The sequence below is a fragment of the Aptenodytes patagonicus genome, chromosome 2 (genome assembly GCF_965638725.1).
Source record: "Aptenodytes patagonicus chromosome 2, bAptPat1.pri.cur, whole genome shotgun sequence".
Lineage (NCBI taxonomy): Eukaryota > Metazoa > Chordata > Aves > Sphenisciformes > Spheniscidae > Aptenodytes > Aptenodytes patagonicus.
In genome coordinates, this window is record NC_134950.1 from 57474782 (window position 1) to 57492533 (window position 17752).

Genomic DNA, 17752 nt, shown 5'->3' on the forward strand with positions numbered 1-17752 from the left:
TCACGCTTTTCTTTGTCTTGTAGTTTTTCAGTCATCTACCTTACCCATTTTTGTTTTCTTTATTCCCTCCTGTCCTTTTGTTTTTTTGTTATAAACCGCCCATGCACCTAACAGTCCAAACTGAGGGATCAGATGGAGTGGCAGCTCAAACAAGATCGTGGAGAGGAGCGAGAGATTCACCACCAGCGAGCCACCACCGACCCACACCGCAGAGCTGATGGAGACATTAAACTCTACAGGCCAGGAGACAAGGGCTGTTTCAGTCTAGAGGTCAGCAAAGCAGCCCATCTTACTCACTGCCTCCTGCTGCCTTAGCCAGGAGATGAGTAACAGAAGCCAGGGGTTGGGGGAGTAAACTGGACCAAACACAGCACCCCTGTTGTGAAATTTGTGGTTGACCTCTTTTCCCCCTTGCAGTTTCAGAGAAGCAAATTGGTCCTGACTTTAGACTCATCACCCTACTCCCAGTAGCTTCACTAAGTGGGAAAATATGGCTCAGGGACCCACTACAATTGAGTATAGTAACGAAAGATCTCTAAAAGAGGTTGTAATCCCTGATGTGAGATCATGCTTCCAGGTTTCACCTTGTTGGATATTTTAAATCTGGAAAGTCTACAGATAGAGACTGCTTTGCGTTTTGCCTGGCAGTAGTCTGCGCAGGAGAGGGTTTGATGCTGGTGTGCATGGTGATTCTCAACAGGGAACACAGCATCCTGCAGCTTCAAAAAAACCTTATTTAAAGCAGAATTCTCCATTGTTTGGGTTGTTGAGTACTTTTCCATTCGTCAAAAACATTGATCAGTTTTTATTTAAATCTTCATCCATGCAGAGGCCATATCAGCCTCAGTAAACATCTCCTCAGCTGCTTTCTCATGAACATAGATTGTCCAGACACTACAACTGGTCCTGAAGAAAACAATTTCTAATCTGTCTCCACAAAGGCAAGCTGGAGCATTGACCAACTTTTCTGCTGGCTACTGGGAAGCCAAATCTACCTTGAAACTGTGGTGGTTAGAGTGGCTTCTAGTGAGGGATGAGTTTTAATGTGTTTTAATTCTAAAGACACATGCAGAGGCCTTAGTATATCTGAGACACCTAATTGAGTCTGGGAAAAGGAGAATGCTGGCCGGGACAGCTGGGTTTGTGAGTAAGCATTAACAAGCACTAGAAAGCAGGGCTAGGAAGAAAAAGCTTCAGGGTGGCTGGTAGCCAAGCAGCTTAGTGAATATCAAAGGGAGAGTGGCCCTTCATCCTAACACAGGTAATTCTTTGCTGGTTTTGTTTTGTTTGTTTTAAACTATCCTGACAATGCAGAGTTTTGGTAGTATTAGAATAATTAATTTGTTCAGCAGCTTCTCTTCCAACTTTTCACTTTACCAGTGATAATAAATCTCAGGAAGGATATCTGATAAACCTGGGACACCGTGTCTCTCACTGAAAGGTAAAGTCTTTCTTCCTCAGCTGTGAAATGGGACGATGAGGTAGAGAAACCTTGCCGTTCAGCATGGATCCTTTTGCAATTGTATTGGTCAATAGTTATGGTAGATTAGGTCAGAAAATCACCACAGCAAATATTTACAATATTTCAGTTTAAATTCTGTCATCTTTATTAATTCCCTCCTATCTTATATCAGCCTCATTATTATATGAAGTCCTGTACATGTGAGCCCTCTATTAAGATTAGGGATTTGGGTAATTTTGGCACAACATCTTTTTTTCCTCTCCCAGGATGGGATGATGTGCAAACTGTGTACAGCAAACTGTGTTTAAACAGAGGATGGGTAGTTTTCACACCATAGCCTGACAAGGAACAAGTCAGTAATAATAATCAAAGGTAGAGAATATCCAGCTGAGGTCCAGATGTGCTCAAAAGGTGAGCAAGGCTGGGGCTCAGATGGCGCAACCTGAGAAAATGTTGAAGACTAAAGTGTTTGTTTCAGCCAGGTTTACTTAAGCAACAAAGAATATTACACTGCTTTACACTGAAACTTTTCAGTGGGTCGACAGCCAATTGAAATCTTATAATCTGTAATAGTCAAACCCAAGTGAAGCAGAAGATTCCTTCAAATAATTTTGTATGGTATCATTTTTAGTCTTTTTTAATTTCATACACTGCACTAGCAAAAACTAACATTTTTTTTGTGCCAGATGAATGAGCAGGAAAAAATATTATTCAAATACCAAAGGGGTTTTTTTATTACTACAGAAATTTCAGATGGAGACTCAGACCTTTCAATGCCCACAGCAGAGATGGCTACACATAAGCTGTTATCTGCTTTAACTTCTGAAGTGAAAATATATGCACTGGCCAGTGGATAACATTGATTGATGATCTTCTTACTGTGTATGGACTTTCAGCATGAGAAGAACACATTTCGTTTCAGTGAGGCAAATGTTTTCTTTTTAAGCAAGGAAACCCATTTTTCTAAATTCTTTTTTTCCAAGCTGAGTTTTAAATGAAAATTTTCCCAAGCAATGCTGAGCAACTTCCATTTAGCCATTTCTCCTATTTTTAAAAATGAGCATCGTGGGAGCCTAATTGTTTGATTAAATACAATAAATGCAGACTGACTTGTGCTTGAAACTACCCCATAGCCTAACTGTAAACTTCTGCCTTTGTTTGGGCTTTGCACTGCAGTTGTTAGTGCAACAGTATTATTAGAATGTATTTGCATGTTAAAGAAGTGGGTTAGAGTCACAGTCCAAGGGAAATTATATCTTGAAATTGCCTTAAGAGCAGGGCTTTGTTTTCTTGCTGAAACAAGCCATTCAGCTGCTGTTGCAGGAGGTTGGAGCCCATTGGGATGGATGTTCAATCCATTATTCATGATTTTAGCAGAGCCGGGTTATGATGGGAGGGGGAAATCATTCTTTACCATCCAAAGAAAGAGCGAGTGAACAACAAGTGAGAATTGCCCTGACTAAAAGACACCGAGGAACTAAAAAAGGTAACACAATGCTTCATGGAGCAAACACCCGGCACAAATGAAAGGATTACTATGGCAACAAATGGGAACCAGTGGGAAAAATGGTAAATAATTTTTCATCTGGTGAATTTTACCCTTTTTATCAATGGAATATCCATAAACAAAAGGCAGCTTCCTTAAGCAGTCTCCTCCTGTTTATTCAGAAACAAGAAGACATTCTGGAGAAGAAAAATTTCACTCTTTCAAATGACCCAATATAGGTTGTTGCAGTATTTGATACCTGATGCTCTAAAATAGAGCTGTATCTCCTAGCTCTGATTGTTCCTTCAGAGGGAATCAGTTCTGCCCTTACCTGAGTAAGTACAGATCACCAAAGGCAAAAGCACTCTTCTTTGCATTTCAGATTTGGATTATTTTCATACTTGGCTTTTAAAGACTTACACATTTGTTTCTGTGTAGAAAAATGCCACAAAATCTCTGACACTGCCAGGTTATGGAAAAAGAACCACTGAAGTGAATTCACTTAAAAGGAACAAGTTGTCACCAGAGAATTAAAATAAAAGCAGATAGGCTAGAGAAGGTGAGAGCATGTCTTAAAAAGCAAGTCTTCCACAAGGTCTAGTAATAAAGTAGGAAGAGCTCACACTGAAGAATAATTTCTTCTAGGCCATTCTTAATCTGTTTATCCATTTTTCTTACTTATCATGCCCATAAGAAATATAAAAAAATCTGTATTACTCTAAGTTAATACCTGGGTTACTTGAGGACTGACCAGATACAGTGATGTGCAAGTTAGGTAGGTCACTTTACCACCTGCTTTGAACCAAAACTTCTGTATGGATCCATTTTAGACATACAAGGAGAATTTTGGTCTACATTTTGAATGTTCCATTTTTAGCTGGTATTGGAGTGTCTGTGCTCCTTCTGTGCAATTTTCATAATTCCACGTGAGAGCTTTTCGGCTGGATGGCTTTTGCAGCAGCTCCCAACCATGTGATGAAAATTTACACATCCTTTTCTCTTGCCCTGATTTAAGATTTTGTTTTCCCAGAGAGGAAACAGTGAATGTTTTTTACATTGTGACTTTTCTTTCTTCTGGAGGAAAAAAAAAAACAACTCAACAAATGAGGACCACATAGAAAGTTGTATCTCTTAGTGTCCACTATTCCTCCAATGCAAAGTTGTGGGAAGAAGAAAGACAAACTGGTGCTGACAGTATTCCTTCCCACCAAGATTAGGGGCAGCAAGAATAATTTGCTTTGATGAATTGTATTCTTTCTTGCTATGCAAGATTCCGTAAAGGTTGACAATATAATGGCTTAAAAGACCCTTTATGATGTAAATCTGGATATCCCAGTCCTAACTGAACTCAGTGAGACTTTGTGTACTATCTATACAATGAGATGTATTTTTAAAGACTTGGAGCAAAGTGTTCTGTGTTTTCCCAAAATCAGAGACTCCATATAAGCACAGACAAATAACCACACAACCGCCTATTGTACACTAGCAATGGAATATATGTCATTTATTTTTAAGGGGTGGGGAGAGGAGTACATCTTCAGAAGCAGCCTCTGAGAATTCAGTTAGATGTGTATTGCATGTAAAAAGTAATACAAAAGGCACTGGAAGTTCCTATCTGGTCTGGTTGATTGTATGCATGCAATAGTCAGCCATCATGTGTGAAAAAGTAGCAGGTTTTAGACTGCGTGGTCAAATGTAAGGTCCGACTATCAAAGCATTATAACATAGCGTTAGGTGAGCGGCATAAAATGTTCATCTTTTGGCTTCCTGGAATTGCACACAAATGTTGGAGAGCATCTTTCTACCCTGCCTCCTCAGGCCTTATTTTGCTCCATCCCTTCTGGAAAAAAAAGAAGGCTAAAAAGAAAGATTCCATGAAATTTGATGTTCACAGTTGTTGCATGTAAACCGATTAAGTTTGCAGGCAAATTGAGATTGCAATTAGCTATGGTAAAATGGAGAAAACAGACAAGTAAAACCCAGATGTACCTCATGGTGCATGGCAATATTGTAAAAACAAGTCGTGGTAGAAATGTGGGATTGTGCAAGCTGAAAAGTAACCTGAAAAGCCTTCAACACACTGAGGGGGGCAGAAGGGGGTCGGTGCAATAAGGGAGTGGTGGTGAAGCCCCCAAGGTGTGGATGACTTTTCTCTGAACATCCTCTTGAGGTAAAGACATCGGTGTGGATTAGCTTGTTCTGGAGTGATAACAGGTGAGAGAAAAGGACTCAGCAGAAGGATTTGGCACTGCCTGTCTGAGAGGATGGGAGTGGAAGTGGATGTGGAAATGCAATAATTGGGATTCATGGGAAATTGTCAGTTGGTGTCGAGCTGCGGATGAAGTGCAGCTGCTTCTGTGGTGCTGTGATGGAGTAGCACTAACTTGTAGTTCCCATTATAGTGTGTTTATATGTCTTGTCGTGGGTTTGTGTCTGTTTCTGTGGTGTCGGTACGTTGTGTGGTGGCCATCACATTCGGGGTGTTTTCCGTTCCCTGTGTAGCGTGTTCGTTAATGAGAACAAAGGAGACAAAGAATGGAAGTTAACAGGTTATCAACTTTTGTGTCCATTTTGTAGCAGTGCTGTTTTCCAAAACAAAACAAAACCACAGTTGTGCTACAGACTACACCCTGCTGATTACAAGATAGGGGCCTGATATCCACATATAAACATATAGACATCCATCAATGCAATGCCAGGTACCTGAACTGTGTATACAAATATCACATGATACATTTCTACACCTTCTTCATTCACGATCCAGATGTTTAGCAGCAATCTATTAGGCGCTTAAGCAGCCTCATCTCCCTTGATTTGGGCAGTACTAATCCCAATGCTTCTGATAGAGATGACATTGTATGAAATTATGGACTATGAAGAGTTCTCAGGTTGCACTGGAAGGCAAAAGGTGTGCAGCTCTGTGTTCATGCATTAACTGCTTTTCAACATGTTTACTTTGCTCCTTATAAAAATCTATCATCCTTAAAGAGGCAAAGCAATTGTAAAAAAGATTTGCACTGTCTAGTGTGCTTGTAATAGTCTATCTGCCTTTATGATGTATTTAATCTCTTCCTAGTAATTCCAACAGTTATCACATAATCCCAGCGCCCAAGTTTCCTGAAACTTGGCTTTGCATGGGCTGCATGTTTATCAAAAAATTGCATGAGTTTATCATTTTCTTGGCCTAATTTTGCAGACATAAGGTGGTGTCAGTATATACATAACTATGTGATTCCAGTTAATACTAGTCTAAGTAGAAGAAATAATCTTTTAGCAAATCATTGTTCACTGGAAAACACAAGTGTGAAGTGAATAGTGAAAAATTCAAACCTTACCTTCCTGGTATCTTTTGCTGCTCTGATTCTGCTTCCAGTTTCAGGATTCCCAAGACCAATAATATTTCTAACTATCTAAATGTGTAGTTGTATGACTGTGAGGAGAGTCATATTAAGATCAGTTATGCTTCCTATATATTTTAAATTAACAATGTATGCATTTTTACATGAATCATACTGTTTCCATTTCTGGAGGCACATAAGATTTTTTTAAGTGATTATTGCCAACAGAAGAGCATTGCCATGTTGTATCTGTTTTCACCAGATCGATTTTGCATGATTTTGGCTGATTTTGAATTCATAAAAAGAAGGATCACACTTTTTTTTAAAGTACACCTGAATTAACTAGGTACATTGGTTCTTATTTACCATTTTCCTAAAGAAGCCGGATCAGAATAAAAGAATGCAGAAATTTCTGTTAAAAGTAATTTTTCCTTTATTGGATGAGAAATCTAAACTGATATACCTGCGCATAACCATCTCATGATTTACAAACAATTGTGCAAAACTGGCAAATCCCATTGCAAGCAGTTCTTTCCAAATTATTTGTGAGACTGAATTTTGACCTTGTGCAATACAAAATGTCTGCAGACACATTAAGGCATAAGATGAAATCGATAAGGCAGATAACGTGCTCTTGGTCACTTTATAGTACCTTTCAGAGGGCTGGAAGTGTCTCTTCCTCAGGTACAAAACAGACATGCACAAGTCAATAAGTGAATCAAGTAAAGAAGGAACTGACAGGGCCCAGAAAGTATATGTAGGGTGATTTTCATTGTTCAGCAGAGTATGGTCCTGCAGGTGGTTTATGGGATGCTTCCGTCTGCCTTATCTCCTTTTTCCCTAGAGGAGAGGAGCATCTATTCCAGTGACAAATACTTTTTGAATAACCGAAAGTGTCCCAGCAAGGGCTGCTGCGGCCCGAACAGTGGCAGCAGCTGGTTTTGCTCTTGGGAAGTGGGAGGAGTGCTCAGGGAGAGGAGACGGCTGCCGGGGCTGATGCCGGAGGGGAAATGGCAGCGCAGCCCCCGAGAGCAGTCCCACAACCTGCATTACATCCTTCAGCTGCTGAGGTTGGAGCACGCTGGACGTTGGCCAGCAGAGAATTTGGGATTACGCTTCGAAGCCTAAAGTGATCCCTTCTTTAAATGCGTCTTTACTCTGGGAAGTAGGAGTTTGGTGCCGTAGTGTTTTCTGTGCTCACACATGTGAAGAGGATGGCGTCTGGCCACTGACCTTTGTACAGACAAATCAGTTTTAGCTCCAATGTGAGAGGCACAAAATGAAAGGCATAGAAAGTTCTGATCAGGAATATAAGTGCCACAAGATTAATTAACATAGTATAAATAATGAGATCTGACTCTGCCTTCTTGGGTCTTTATTTTTGAATTAAGTAACTTTCAGAAGTAAAGTGGATGGGATGCCAAACTTAACGAGAACATAAAATTGCAAGTATTAAGATTAAAATGGTGTTGGACCTGAAAGGGGAGATACTTAAGCATTTTGGTCAGATCTCAGGCTCACACAGCTTATCACCGTGACATTTGTGGAGCAATTATTTTGAGTAGAAAACACAGAATGAAGTCGACTTGTGCAGGGAGCTGTCCTGTATCTGAAGAAAGGGACCTTATATGCTTAGTTGGTTTAATAAGTGCTATCCCATTAATTGCCTAATCAGAAGTGTTGCAAATGAATAAATAATTAGGTTCAATATATGTGCATTAGATGCATCTTCTGCAGAGATATTAAAATTTTATAGCTTTGATTATCGTAAAGAAATACGCCACCAAATATGTAATCCTGTAAGTAGGAGCACATCTGGCAAACGTCACTGATGGTGCACTGTCTCAGCTACTCGAGTACAAACCCAGAGCAGAGGCCTGAAGGGAATATCCAACATGTAACATCAGCATCCCAGCTTCAGTTTTCAGAAGCCACACAGGAACTTCCCAGACATATTTAGGGCATTGCTATATATTTGCACACTGTGCTTTGGTTTTAACTATTGATAACCGTGAGTTGTGCAGATGTCTGTCCTGCAGTTCTTTTCTTTTTTCCTTTTTTTTCACACCATGGAGACATATTTTCTGCTAAACCTATCCCTTTGTCCTGCTGATCGTCTCAGGGATTCCCATGTTTTACCTGTACAGAATGTATCGATACAGGAGCTTCAGGCTCAGCTTGAGCAGGAGACGAGACTTCACCGAGAGGAGCAAGAAAAGTTTACAGAAAGGATCATCCAGGTAAATACGAAACCTGCCTGCTGGGAGAGATGCGTGACCATGATGTGTGGCCTGGACCTTGTTTGTCAGGACCATGGGAACTTGTGCCCTGATGGCTGTGCCTGTTTGACCTCACCTGAGTAAATGAAGAATCTGGAAGTTTGCCACTCTGAATCTGGCTTTTCTGCTTGGTGGAGAGAAGTTTTGTGCTCCCCTGTGCGGGGGAAGTCAAGGTAGAGACGTGAAATACTGCCTGGGGAATTATATCAGCCCCTTCAGCTCTCCTTGAGCTGAGGAAGGGTGTGTTTGATCTCTGGGAGCACAGTTTGGCTCCATGCCTTATTCTGACCCCTCCTAGCCCAAAGAAAAATCAACACTCCTCTGAAGTCGGAGGAGTTGTTACATGCTCATAACTGAGACACAAATCAGGACTTTTTTGTATTTCTCAGTACCCCGTGCTTCCAACCCTCTTATTCATAACTGGTGAATAAATCATATTTTGTTACATGGGCTCCCCCTGCTCTTTTGAAGGCTGGAACAGATTAGTCAATCATTTTGTCATATCTAGTTCCTAGAGCGAAAAAAATTTGTTGCTAATTTTTGCAGGCTGTTTGGCTCTTAACTGAAGTTTTCTTTTTAAATTTACTTCATAGACTAAATTCAGCATAATTGTTGCATAGTGTAAAGCATTTTTCCTTGTGCCAGCTAATCTCGTTAGGCCCAAGTGGTATCTCTCAGTTTTTTCATAAGTAGCTTTAATTTCCAGTTGATCTCCATAGGAGCTTTCTCATGAAGGCTTTTGAAGGCAACCAGTAAATTGATTTCCTTCCTAGTTGCCTTGGCCATGAAAGCTTTTTGGAAGCTATGCCTGCCTCTTAAAGTTCTTTTCTTTTGCAATAGCTATCCATTGAAAAAGCAGGGTCTTCTGCAAGAATTTGTGACCACAGGGACTTAGATCATAACAGCTTGTAAAAACAATGGAAAATGCAGCAAAATCAAAGCTAGCTATTCATGTTGACAGCCAGTAGAAATAGAAGAATAAAAGCATCTTCTGGATTCTTCATTTTTTTCCAGATTATGCCCATCCTGTTGATATTGTTCCTTTTTTATCATCTTCCAGGATTTCTGGTGGAAATGACTCAGATCTTTGCTGTATTTAACCATAACTTCATTTGATGGAAGAACCTGCATCAACACAAAATCTATTTGTTTCTTCCTGTAAAAATTAAATTTAAAATAAGCCCCTTTTGCACTATTTCATTTTTAGCAATGTTTAATGACATCAAATTGATGTGTGCTAGCAGTGTACAATCTCCATGAGTGTTATTAGGAGTTGCATGTATGTTTTTTGGGCCATTATAGCTAATTTTGTTCCAGACTACTTTTAAGCTGCATTTTAAACCCATTTAGGCTAGCAACTACTGTAAATAATTTTAATTTAATCAGAAACTTTTTAAGGCATAGTAGCGTAGATGCTGAAAATTTGCATTATGCCAGAGCACATCATTTAAAGGGTAGGAAAGTCCTTAGTAAACCATCTAGTATGGACCAGTAGCCTGTGTCAGCAGCATCTGAATGTTGCCATGAAAATCAAGCATATATTTCTTAGCAGTATTAATTGCTAGGGGGGCCGTGCTCCTTAAGAAGAATCTCTGAAGTATTCTTCATTCCTGCGTGAATGTTCTGTGTTGCAGGGTTATGTTCTTACGGTTTAAATCGTTGTGGTCATTAGTGTACTGCGGCTTTCATAGATTTCATCTATGGAGCTGGTCAGCAAAGGGAGAGGCTGTTGTTCTGCAGAATGGAAAATAGTAGAAACTGGCATCTGTAAGCAGTGGCTCTGTATTCATTTTCCATCTGCCTTTTCTTGATCAATGTGAACCACAGCCTGGTTGAAGTGGAAACACTATCTCATCCATGCAGAATATGAGATGTTGTACAACTAACTTGTACAAGTGCTACTGGGCACAGGTCATGCCATGGTTCGATTTTGACATACTGAGAGAGAAGTCACGTTTAAAGAATAATGTTTCAGGTGGCCTTGTGTTGAAACAGATGTAATTATACGTGTGCTCCAAAGAATGAGCTTTTCTTGGTGCTTCTAGTACTAAAACTGAGACATGTTGAATGCCAAGTTGCAACCTATTCCTGTCTCTTCAGTTCCTGCGTGTGTCCTTGATCTAGTCATATCAGAATGAGAAACTGTTTACTATGAGTCGTTCAGATGCCTCCGAGTATGAACTGTGAGAAGTCAGGGACCAGTAGTTGTATCTGAAATACTGGATGTGGTTCCTTCAGAAGCGTTGCCCTTCCAGAAGCAGAGGGAGACATAGCCACAGAGGAAAGGATTAGTCTGTGGCTGGGGAGGGAAGAGGCAAGGATAATATTCCAGTTTGTCTGAAGGGCAGCTGTGGTCCCACCTTGTAGGAATGGCTGCAAATGCATTTAGCAGGTGTGATATGTGCAGCAGTGTGGGGTGGTGGCTGTGCTGGGAACATACTGTGGAGACACAATCAAGAAAAGGAGGAAAATATGAGTGGCATAAAATGTTTAAGCAGCAGCAGAGGTCTCGTGCATCTTTAAAGCAAACGTCGACTTCCACAGGAGGTTACTTGGTTATCTAAGCAAAGCTTATCAGCTGCTGTCCTCTAATTTCCTCAACAGTCATAACTGCTGAGGAACTTATTGAGCCAAACTCAATAGCTACTCACTACTGATGAAAATCAGAGATTTCAGTTTGTCTCACCCAACAAAGTACAAGTCCTGGAAACTGCTCCAGGACACCACCCCGTTGACATGGTGTCTGTCATTCCATTAAAGCTGGAGGAGGAGCATATACAGACCCTGCGGAGGAAAGACTTGGAAGTGCAGAGCTTGACTTTGCAAAACAAACTGGAAGAGAAGACCTGGAGCCAGGAGAAAAGTCTGCTGCAGCAAGAACTCAGGCATTTCAGGCAGGACACCTTTTTGCTGTATGTCAAACTGAAGTGGCTGCTGAAACATTGGCGGCAAGGCAAGCGGATGGAGGAGGAAGGGGATGACATATTAGAGGTAACTGACCCACCTTATTAACCCAATGAAGTTGCAAGCAGTGGGGTACTGGGATGTCCCGTCTTTAAGTGTAGACTTTAAATACGATATGGCATCAGCAACTTTATAATTACACAGAGATTTAAAGGGGATTCAAATTAAACATGAAGCCTTTTCTGAAGTTGGCTTTTGCTAAAGTATATTCTGCATCATATGTTACAGATCACTCATCTTTAAATCTAAAACCTTAACTAGTACAAACATCTGGTCCTGAAAAACTCTCTCATAGTAAATGAAAATTGAATTACGTCTCAAAGATATGACTCCTGAATAATTTTTGGAAAGAAAAAAAACATTAACAAGCTGATGGAGTCAAATCTGTTTAGATGGGTTGAGTGCTGTCATTTTTCTCATTGTGTGCACAGTGTGTTCCTTACAAAGCCTTCAGAAATATAGATGGAGGGAAGCTCTGTTTTCATGTTGGCAGGAGAATTATACAGCTTCTTGTGGGAACTTACAGTGAATCATTCTTGTTTGTTCCTCTTCTCCATACACACGTCTATCACCGTCAGCAGCACTACGCCAGTAGTCATCATGGTGATTTTCCAAGTAGCGACTAAATTAAGATCAGGAATTTCAGAAGTACATAACAACCTGGAATCCCCAAGCTGACACATCTCAGCAGGGGTGTGATTGCCAGCCAACATGCACTGTGAAGAAAGGTGCTGCTAAACCATGCCGAGTTGCACATCCAGAATTACCATTTGCTTTGGAAATCTTACCTAAAGGAAAAATAAGTTAAAAAAAGCGTTTGCCCGTTATGACATTTTATACAAAATTCTTGAGAATAATAGATTGATTTTGCAGGTTCATGCAATTCTGAAACCATTTGCTAAGGCAACTAAGTAATTTTTCTCAGTATTTCTGATACTTACGTGCCTAGTGTTTTTCAGTGTTTGCTGCATTTGGCAGTACAAGTAACCTTTCAGGTCTGGTAGGAGTATGCTTAAGTGTAATACTCCAGTGTTCTGTATTCTTAGATAAAGGGTGGATGAACATCTTTACCTTCATCTGCTGTGGTGATATGAGTCAGAAACAAGAGATGAGTAGCTATTTGGAAATAATTTGCTTCTACTTTACTTCAGCAGTACTAATTTGCTTCTATGTAAACTAGCTCATCTTCTAATATCAAAATAGCTTTCATTTTTTCACTGTTTGGATTTTTTGACTGGTTAATTTATAATCAATCCACCTCCAGTCATTATTGGAATCATGTGTTTTGCTAATGCATTAGAGAGAATAAAGTGCTAGATTTGGATACTTCGTGGTCTCCATATCTTCATCAGACAAAACACCAGTGTCTTGTATAGTTTTTCATTAACGCGTGATGAATTATATCCATCATGCTACATTACACCCATCTTCTCAGCTGCATAGATCTCCTGTTTTGCAGCCCTGCATAGTGTTGTGTTCACATATGCAACGTCTTGTATCACCCAAAGATCATCTCCTGTAGCCTACAGAATAGAATAGCCACCGCAGAGATGCAGGGGAAGATAGTCCCTTCCCTTAGCCCTTCAATAGATTTCTGTCCCCCCGAGGTAATGACAAAAGTGTTGATGTATCCCATCCCATGCTCTTGCATTTTAGATCGAGCACACTGAGGCCCTCCCAGACTTTGGCATTCAGTCTGAGCAGAAGGCGGATGATGCAGAGCGAGAGGAGGAGGAAGAAGATGTTGTGTTTGCACTGACAGATTTCTCCCAGCGTCCCACCACGGAGAGCAGTGATCATGGACCACAGCTGCAGACTGCAGAATTACTGCAGCAGCAGAAGCAGGTACTATACCATTTGTATATCATGCTCTGGGAATGGAAACTGTGGATTTTCCAAGGGAGTTCACTTTCTTCTGCTGCTGTGTTAAATCACCTAGAATCATACTTGTAAAAATACTTCTAGCTACACAGCAATTACAGTGGATTTCATCCATTATATTTATATTTAATCAGGAGCCACGTGATTACTGTTCTCCTGTTGCCAGATGCTATCAGTGAAAAATTCTATTTCCTCTTGTGGCTGTTTGCCCAGAAACATCTATCAGTATGTGATGGTTTGCAGAATTTCTATGCTCCTCTTGCCTGAGCACATCTATTGTATTCTACTGTCAAGCTTTTAGCAAGAAGAGGTGATTTTATTTCCTTTAAATAATTTAAGAAACTAGCACACGTATTTAATGTTTCCCTTAGAGATGACGGGAAAACAATGCAAAAGTTCCTTCCTGTCACTGGGCTTGTTTCTAAATGCCTAAAAGCAAATAATGCTGACTTTTTCCTGACATCTTCTATGCCCTGTCTGTGTGTGTCAGAGCACTGCCATATACCCTAACTTTTTGCTTTCTGCATTTAATATACCAGCAGTCCTAACAATAATAACAGCAAACATTCAAAGGGGACAGACTTAAGGCTTCCAACAGTTCTTCAGAAGCATCTTCTTGTATTTTTAAAATGGGAAACTTTCAGATAAAAGCATCCTGTTACATGGAATTACTTGCAGTCATAAGTAGAATGGAGCAAGAATTCTGTGTAAAATACAAATTCAGTGAAAAAGGTCTTGAAGCTTTATGCCTTATGCCCCATCTCTATCTGGGCCCTTGACTTGGGAGCCCACTCCACAGCGAGAGCTCTCAGACAAATATGCACTCTCTCTGGCTGCATTACTTTGCTGGGCTTGCTACAGGACTGTGTGTGTCTTTGCATTTCAGTTCTTCGCCTTGAATTCCCCAGACTCTCACGACTATGTACAACCTGTTTGCATATTATCTATACGGTCTAATAGATACGCAGCAGGCAACAGTAAGTCTCTATCCTATAATAAGGTTAGGCTGGTGCTGGGAGATGCACAAGCTGTCTTGCAACCTACCTCTAGTTCAAGATGTAACTTCAGTTAGAATTTCTGTTTGAATAAAAATAGTAGAGATCTGTGGTCTTTATGCTACTTCATGTTCTGCTTTAAGTTTATACACTCTTTTGGTTTCCTTTTTCATAGTGCTAGCTGACAACTCCATTCTCTAGCTATTATTTTCTGTGAAGTGTGCTACCAAAGTAGTATTCATTTGATCAGTTTGGCATTTGGAAAGGTTCTACCTTGCCAGTCACCCAGACCCATCACTGTCATCCTCTCAGCAAGCTCTTCTCTGGTAGAGGCTGAAGAAGGCCATGGAAGAGATGCTCCTGAGCACGTCATTTAACTGCATTCCATCTGTAGACTGATTTAATCTAGAATGAGTAAAATAAATATAAACCAACATACTATCTCAGTACAAACTCTGACATGTACTAACTTTCCATATAGACCTCTTAAAATGACAAAGAACATTGAAATAAATTATGTCCTCTTTGAAATAATCATCACACAGGCATTAATCTCAATTAAGGTGGCAGAAATGGGAAGTAGGATTGCTTATAATTCATTTTTATATACATTGCATGTTGTTCTAATGAAGCCATTCCAGCTAATCTTGCTTAAAGAAATGATCCATAGGAACAGATCACATCTCAGTACCCCTCTTGATAGTGAATAGCGCATGATATCCAAATGGACTTGTGAAGGTAAAATAGGTTTCTTGCCTTCCAAACAGGAAAAAAGTGTTATTTCAACACTGCAAGAATGAGTGAGTTTGCTAAATATTTCTCATTTTAAGCACCATTACTTGTTTTGTCCACTCACGCTAGTGAATCTTCTAACAAGCACTGTGTTTATTGACAGGCATGTGAAAGGGTTTCCAGTGCTCTGGGGCTTGTATTTGTCAATGGCAAGAAAGGATTACGATTATTCTCTGGCACAGAAATAGGAAGCCCTAGTGTAGGTTAATTCTGATGCTGTCATAGATTCAGGGCATCAGAAGTGTCTTCTGGAGGACTGTGACAGAGGAGTAGCTGCCTGCACACCTCCTGCGCCCTCAAGGCTCTGCCAGAGCCTTGCTCTGCCCTCACACACCTTAGTATCAGTTGAGCCTGAATTGTCCATCTCACTGTGGTGGATGGCTTGGCCCTGCAAACCTCCTGCATGCAGGACCTTCGCTGTGCTCACCAACCTCACAGACCCTGGTCCTTGCTCTACACACATTACAGACTCACCCATAAATATCAGCTCCACTTAGTTCATATATGATCCCAAAACACATTAACTAAACAAAAATAGAGCAAGAAAACACTTTGCGTGTGTTGTCCCAGCTTTAAAAGCTCTGAGAGTATCAGCAGACCCAGAACACATCCTTCCTGAAGGGGTGGATCTCAGCAGTGCTCACCTACCAGTATACCACTGACTAGTCAGGCTGCGCTGAAAAACACCCAGGGTTTTGGGGGTCTTCTGCAGGTTCCTTAAACCCGCAGCTGGAAAAAAGCACTGTTTATATGGGGAATTTGGGGTGAGTGGTGAAGCTGGAAGTCTCCAAGGTTTGCACCTACCCAGGAGAGCCCTAAGTTGCTGGTTCTGCCTGGCAAGCTCCGAGATTAAATGCATCAACATTTGTTTCACATTAGGAAGGAAATTTTGTGACAGTCTAGGAGTGGCTAAGATAACTAGGTCAGAAAAAAGAAAGAGCTTACGGTAACTTGAAGTAACCCATATTTATTTTTAACATTTAATGTTAATATTTAATGGCTTGTATTTTCAGCCTGCACTCTTGCTGTTGACTTTCTCACCCTGCCTGGAAAGTGGAATTGTTTTGAGAAAAATTATAAACGCTGAGGCCTTAATTTCAACAAGCAGCCTCTAATTTTATATTATGATTTGAGGTACTCAACTCGGTGTAAAGTATGTGTCTCACTTGTCTGGGATTTTTATGTGGCCAGTGTGTGGAGGGATGAAGGCATAGCAGAGGGGAAAGGGGAGAAAAAAGGTTAGTTGATGAGAGGCAGAGTAGATGGGGACTCTGAGAAGGGCAAATTCATCTTTCTCTTAATGGCATTGTCCCTTGGCTGGTAGCTGGGGCACGCCGCAGAAAGGGTCGGGCGAGGAACTGGCAAGGCTCAAGAGCCAAGCAGAAAGTCTGGTCACGGGCAGGAGATAAGCAGGGAAGTTGGGCTGGTGGCACAGTAGAGGAGGGCTTGCTGTAAGTCAGCATTTCTATGTGTGTAGTGAGAGATCAGGGAGGATAGCCTGTGGAAAAAGGAAGAGCTTTGGTTCAGTTGAGTTGAAAGGGTGAGATGCCTGTTGGATTCTGGAAGATCAGGGGAGTAAGAAGAAAAGAGTTTACACATCTGTGTTCCAATCGAAAAAGCATTTAAATACAATACACTTGTGTTGTTGCTGGCAGGGGTGTCAAGAAAATAGCCAGTTAGATCTTTTTTTGCTCATACAGTATTTGTTTACAAAACTTAGCTAAAAGAAAAGCCCAAAGGAATAGTAATTAAGACCTAAATATACTAAAATGTTTTGCACCAAGATCTATCTTCACTTTTGCCTAGATCTGTGATTAGACAGAGAAAACGCACAGTTCTCGTTCGCTGTTTAGGCTGCTGACCCTGTGTTTTTAACTGACTGCTCTACTAAACTGCTTGTAATACCAGACTGTGGCTAAATTCTTAAGTGAAATTCTCAGAGAAAAAAGAATTGTAATTAAAAGCAGAACCAAGCTTCAAACAACTGCTCTGGTCCCAAACTTGTCTAGAGCTGGAGGCTCCCATCTCTGGAATTGACTCAACTTAGTGAAGACTCCAAAGTCCTGGAATTTAATTGAGGTTTACTACGTTAAGTTTTTACTCATTGTCAGCTGTTGTTTCCTTTAGCTATAAATCCTGAGCTGTGGATACAACAAGACTTTAAACTGCTTTTGTAATTCTCTTGTCTTAGATCAGTTGTGTATCAGTCAGATTCCTCCATGCTCTAAATTTCAGTAACTGGTAAGGTACTAAAGAGCCAGCTGCTTGCATGAGGGGCTGTCCAGGGAATCACAGCCATGCCCTGTTTCTTCTGCCTGTACAACATCCCCGGGAGGACAGGGAAGACCATAACAATCCTTGTTATGTATCTATGGAACTTATTCTTATGCAGAAGCTGTTTGGCAGTTTTACCAACAGAAATCTAAAGCATGTCTAGATGTAAATGTTGAATTTCAGAGCACATTGTCTCAAAAGTACTTCGTCTGTTCTCCAAAGACACTCCAGTTTGGCAAAACAGAAAAAATAATCTCACAGACCTCTCCAACTTCAGACTG

The 17752-nt window shown here is 40.6% G+C and overlaps 1 protein-coding gene across 6 annotated transcripts in view; it reads left to right on the forward strand.

The window, feature by feature from the left end:
* Positions 1-17752, forward strand: part of MTCL1 (microtubule crosslinking factor 1) — a 113023-nt gene that overhangs the window by 68005 nt on the left and 27266 nt on the right. For 4 of the 6 annotated variants that reach the window (XM_076329953.1, XM_076329955.1, XM_076329957.1 and 1 more), the window contains 4 exons: positions 115-270; positions 8434-8526; positions 11326-11556; positions 13186-13374. In XM_076329953.1, coding sequence (XP_076186068.1) covers positions 115-270; positions 8434-8526; positions 11326-11556; positions 13186-13374 — 669 coding nt within the window. The remainder of the gene's footprint in view (positions 1-114; positions 271-8433; positions 8527-11325; positions 11557-13185; positions 13375-17752) is intronic. The other 2 variants (XM_076329956.1, XM_076329959.1) reach the window with 1 other exon arrangement.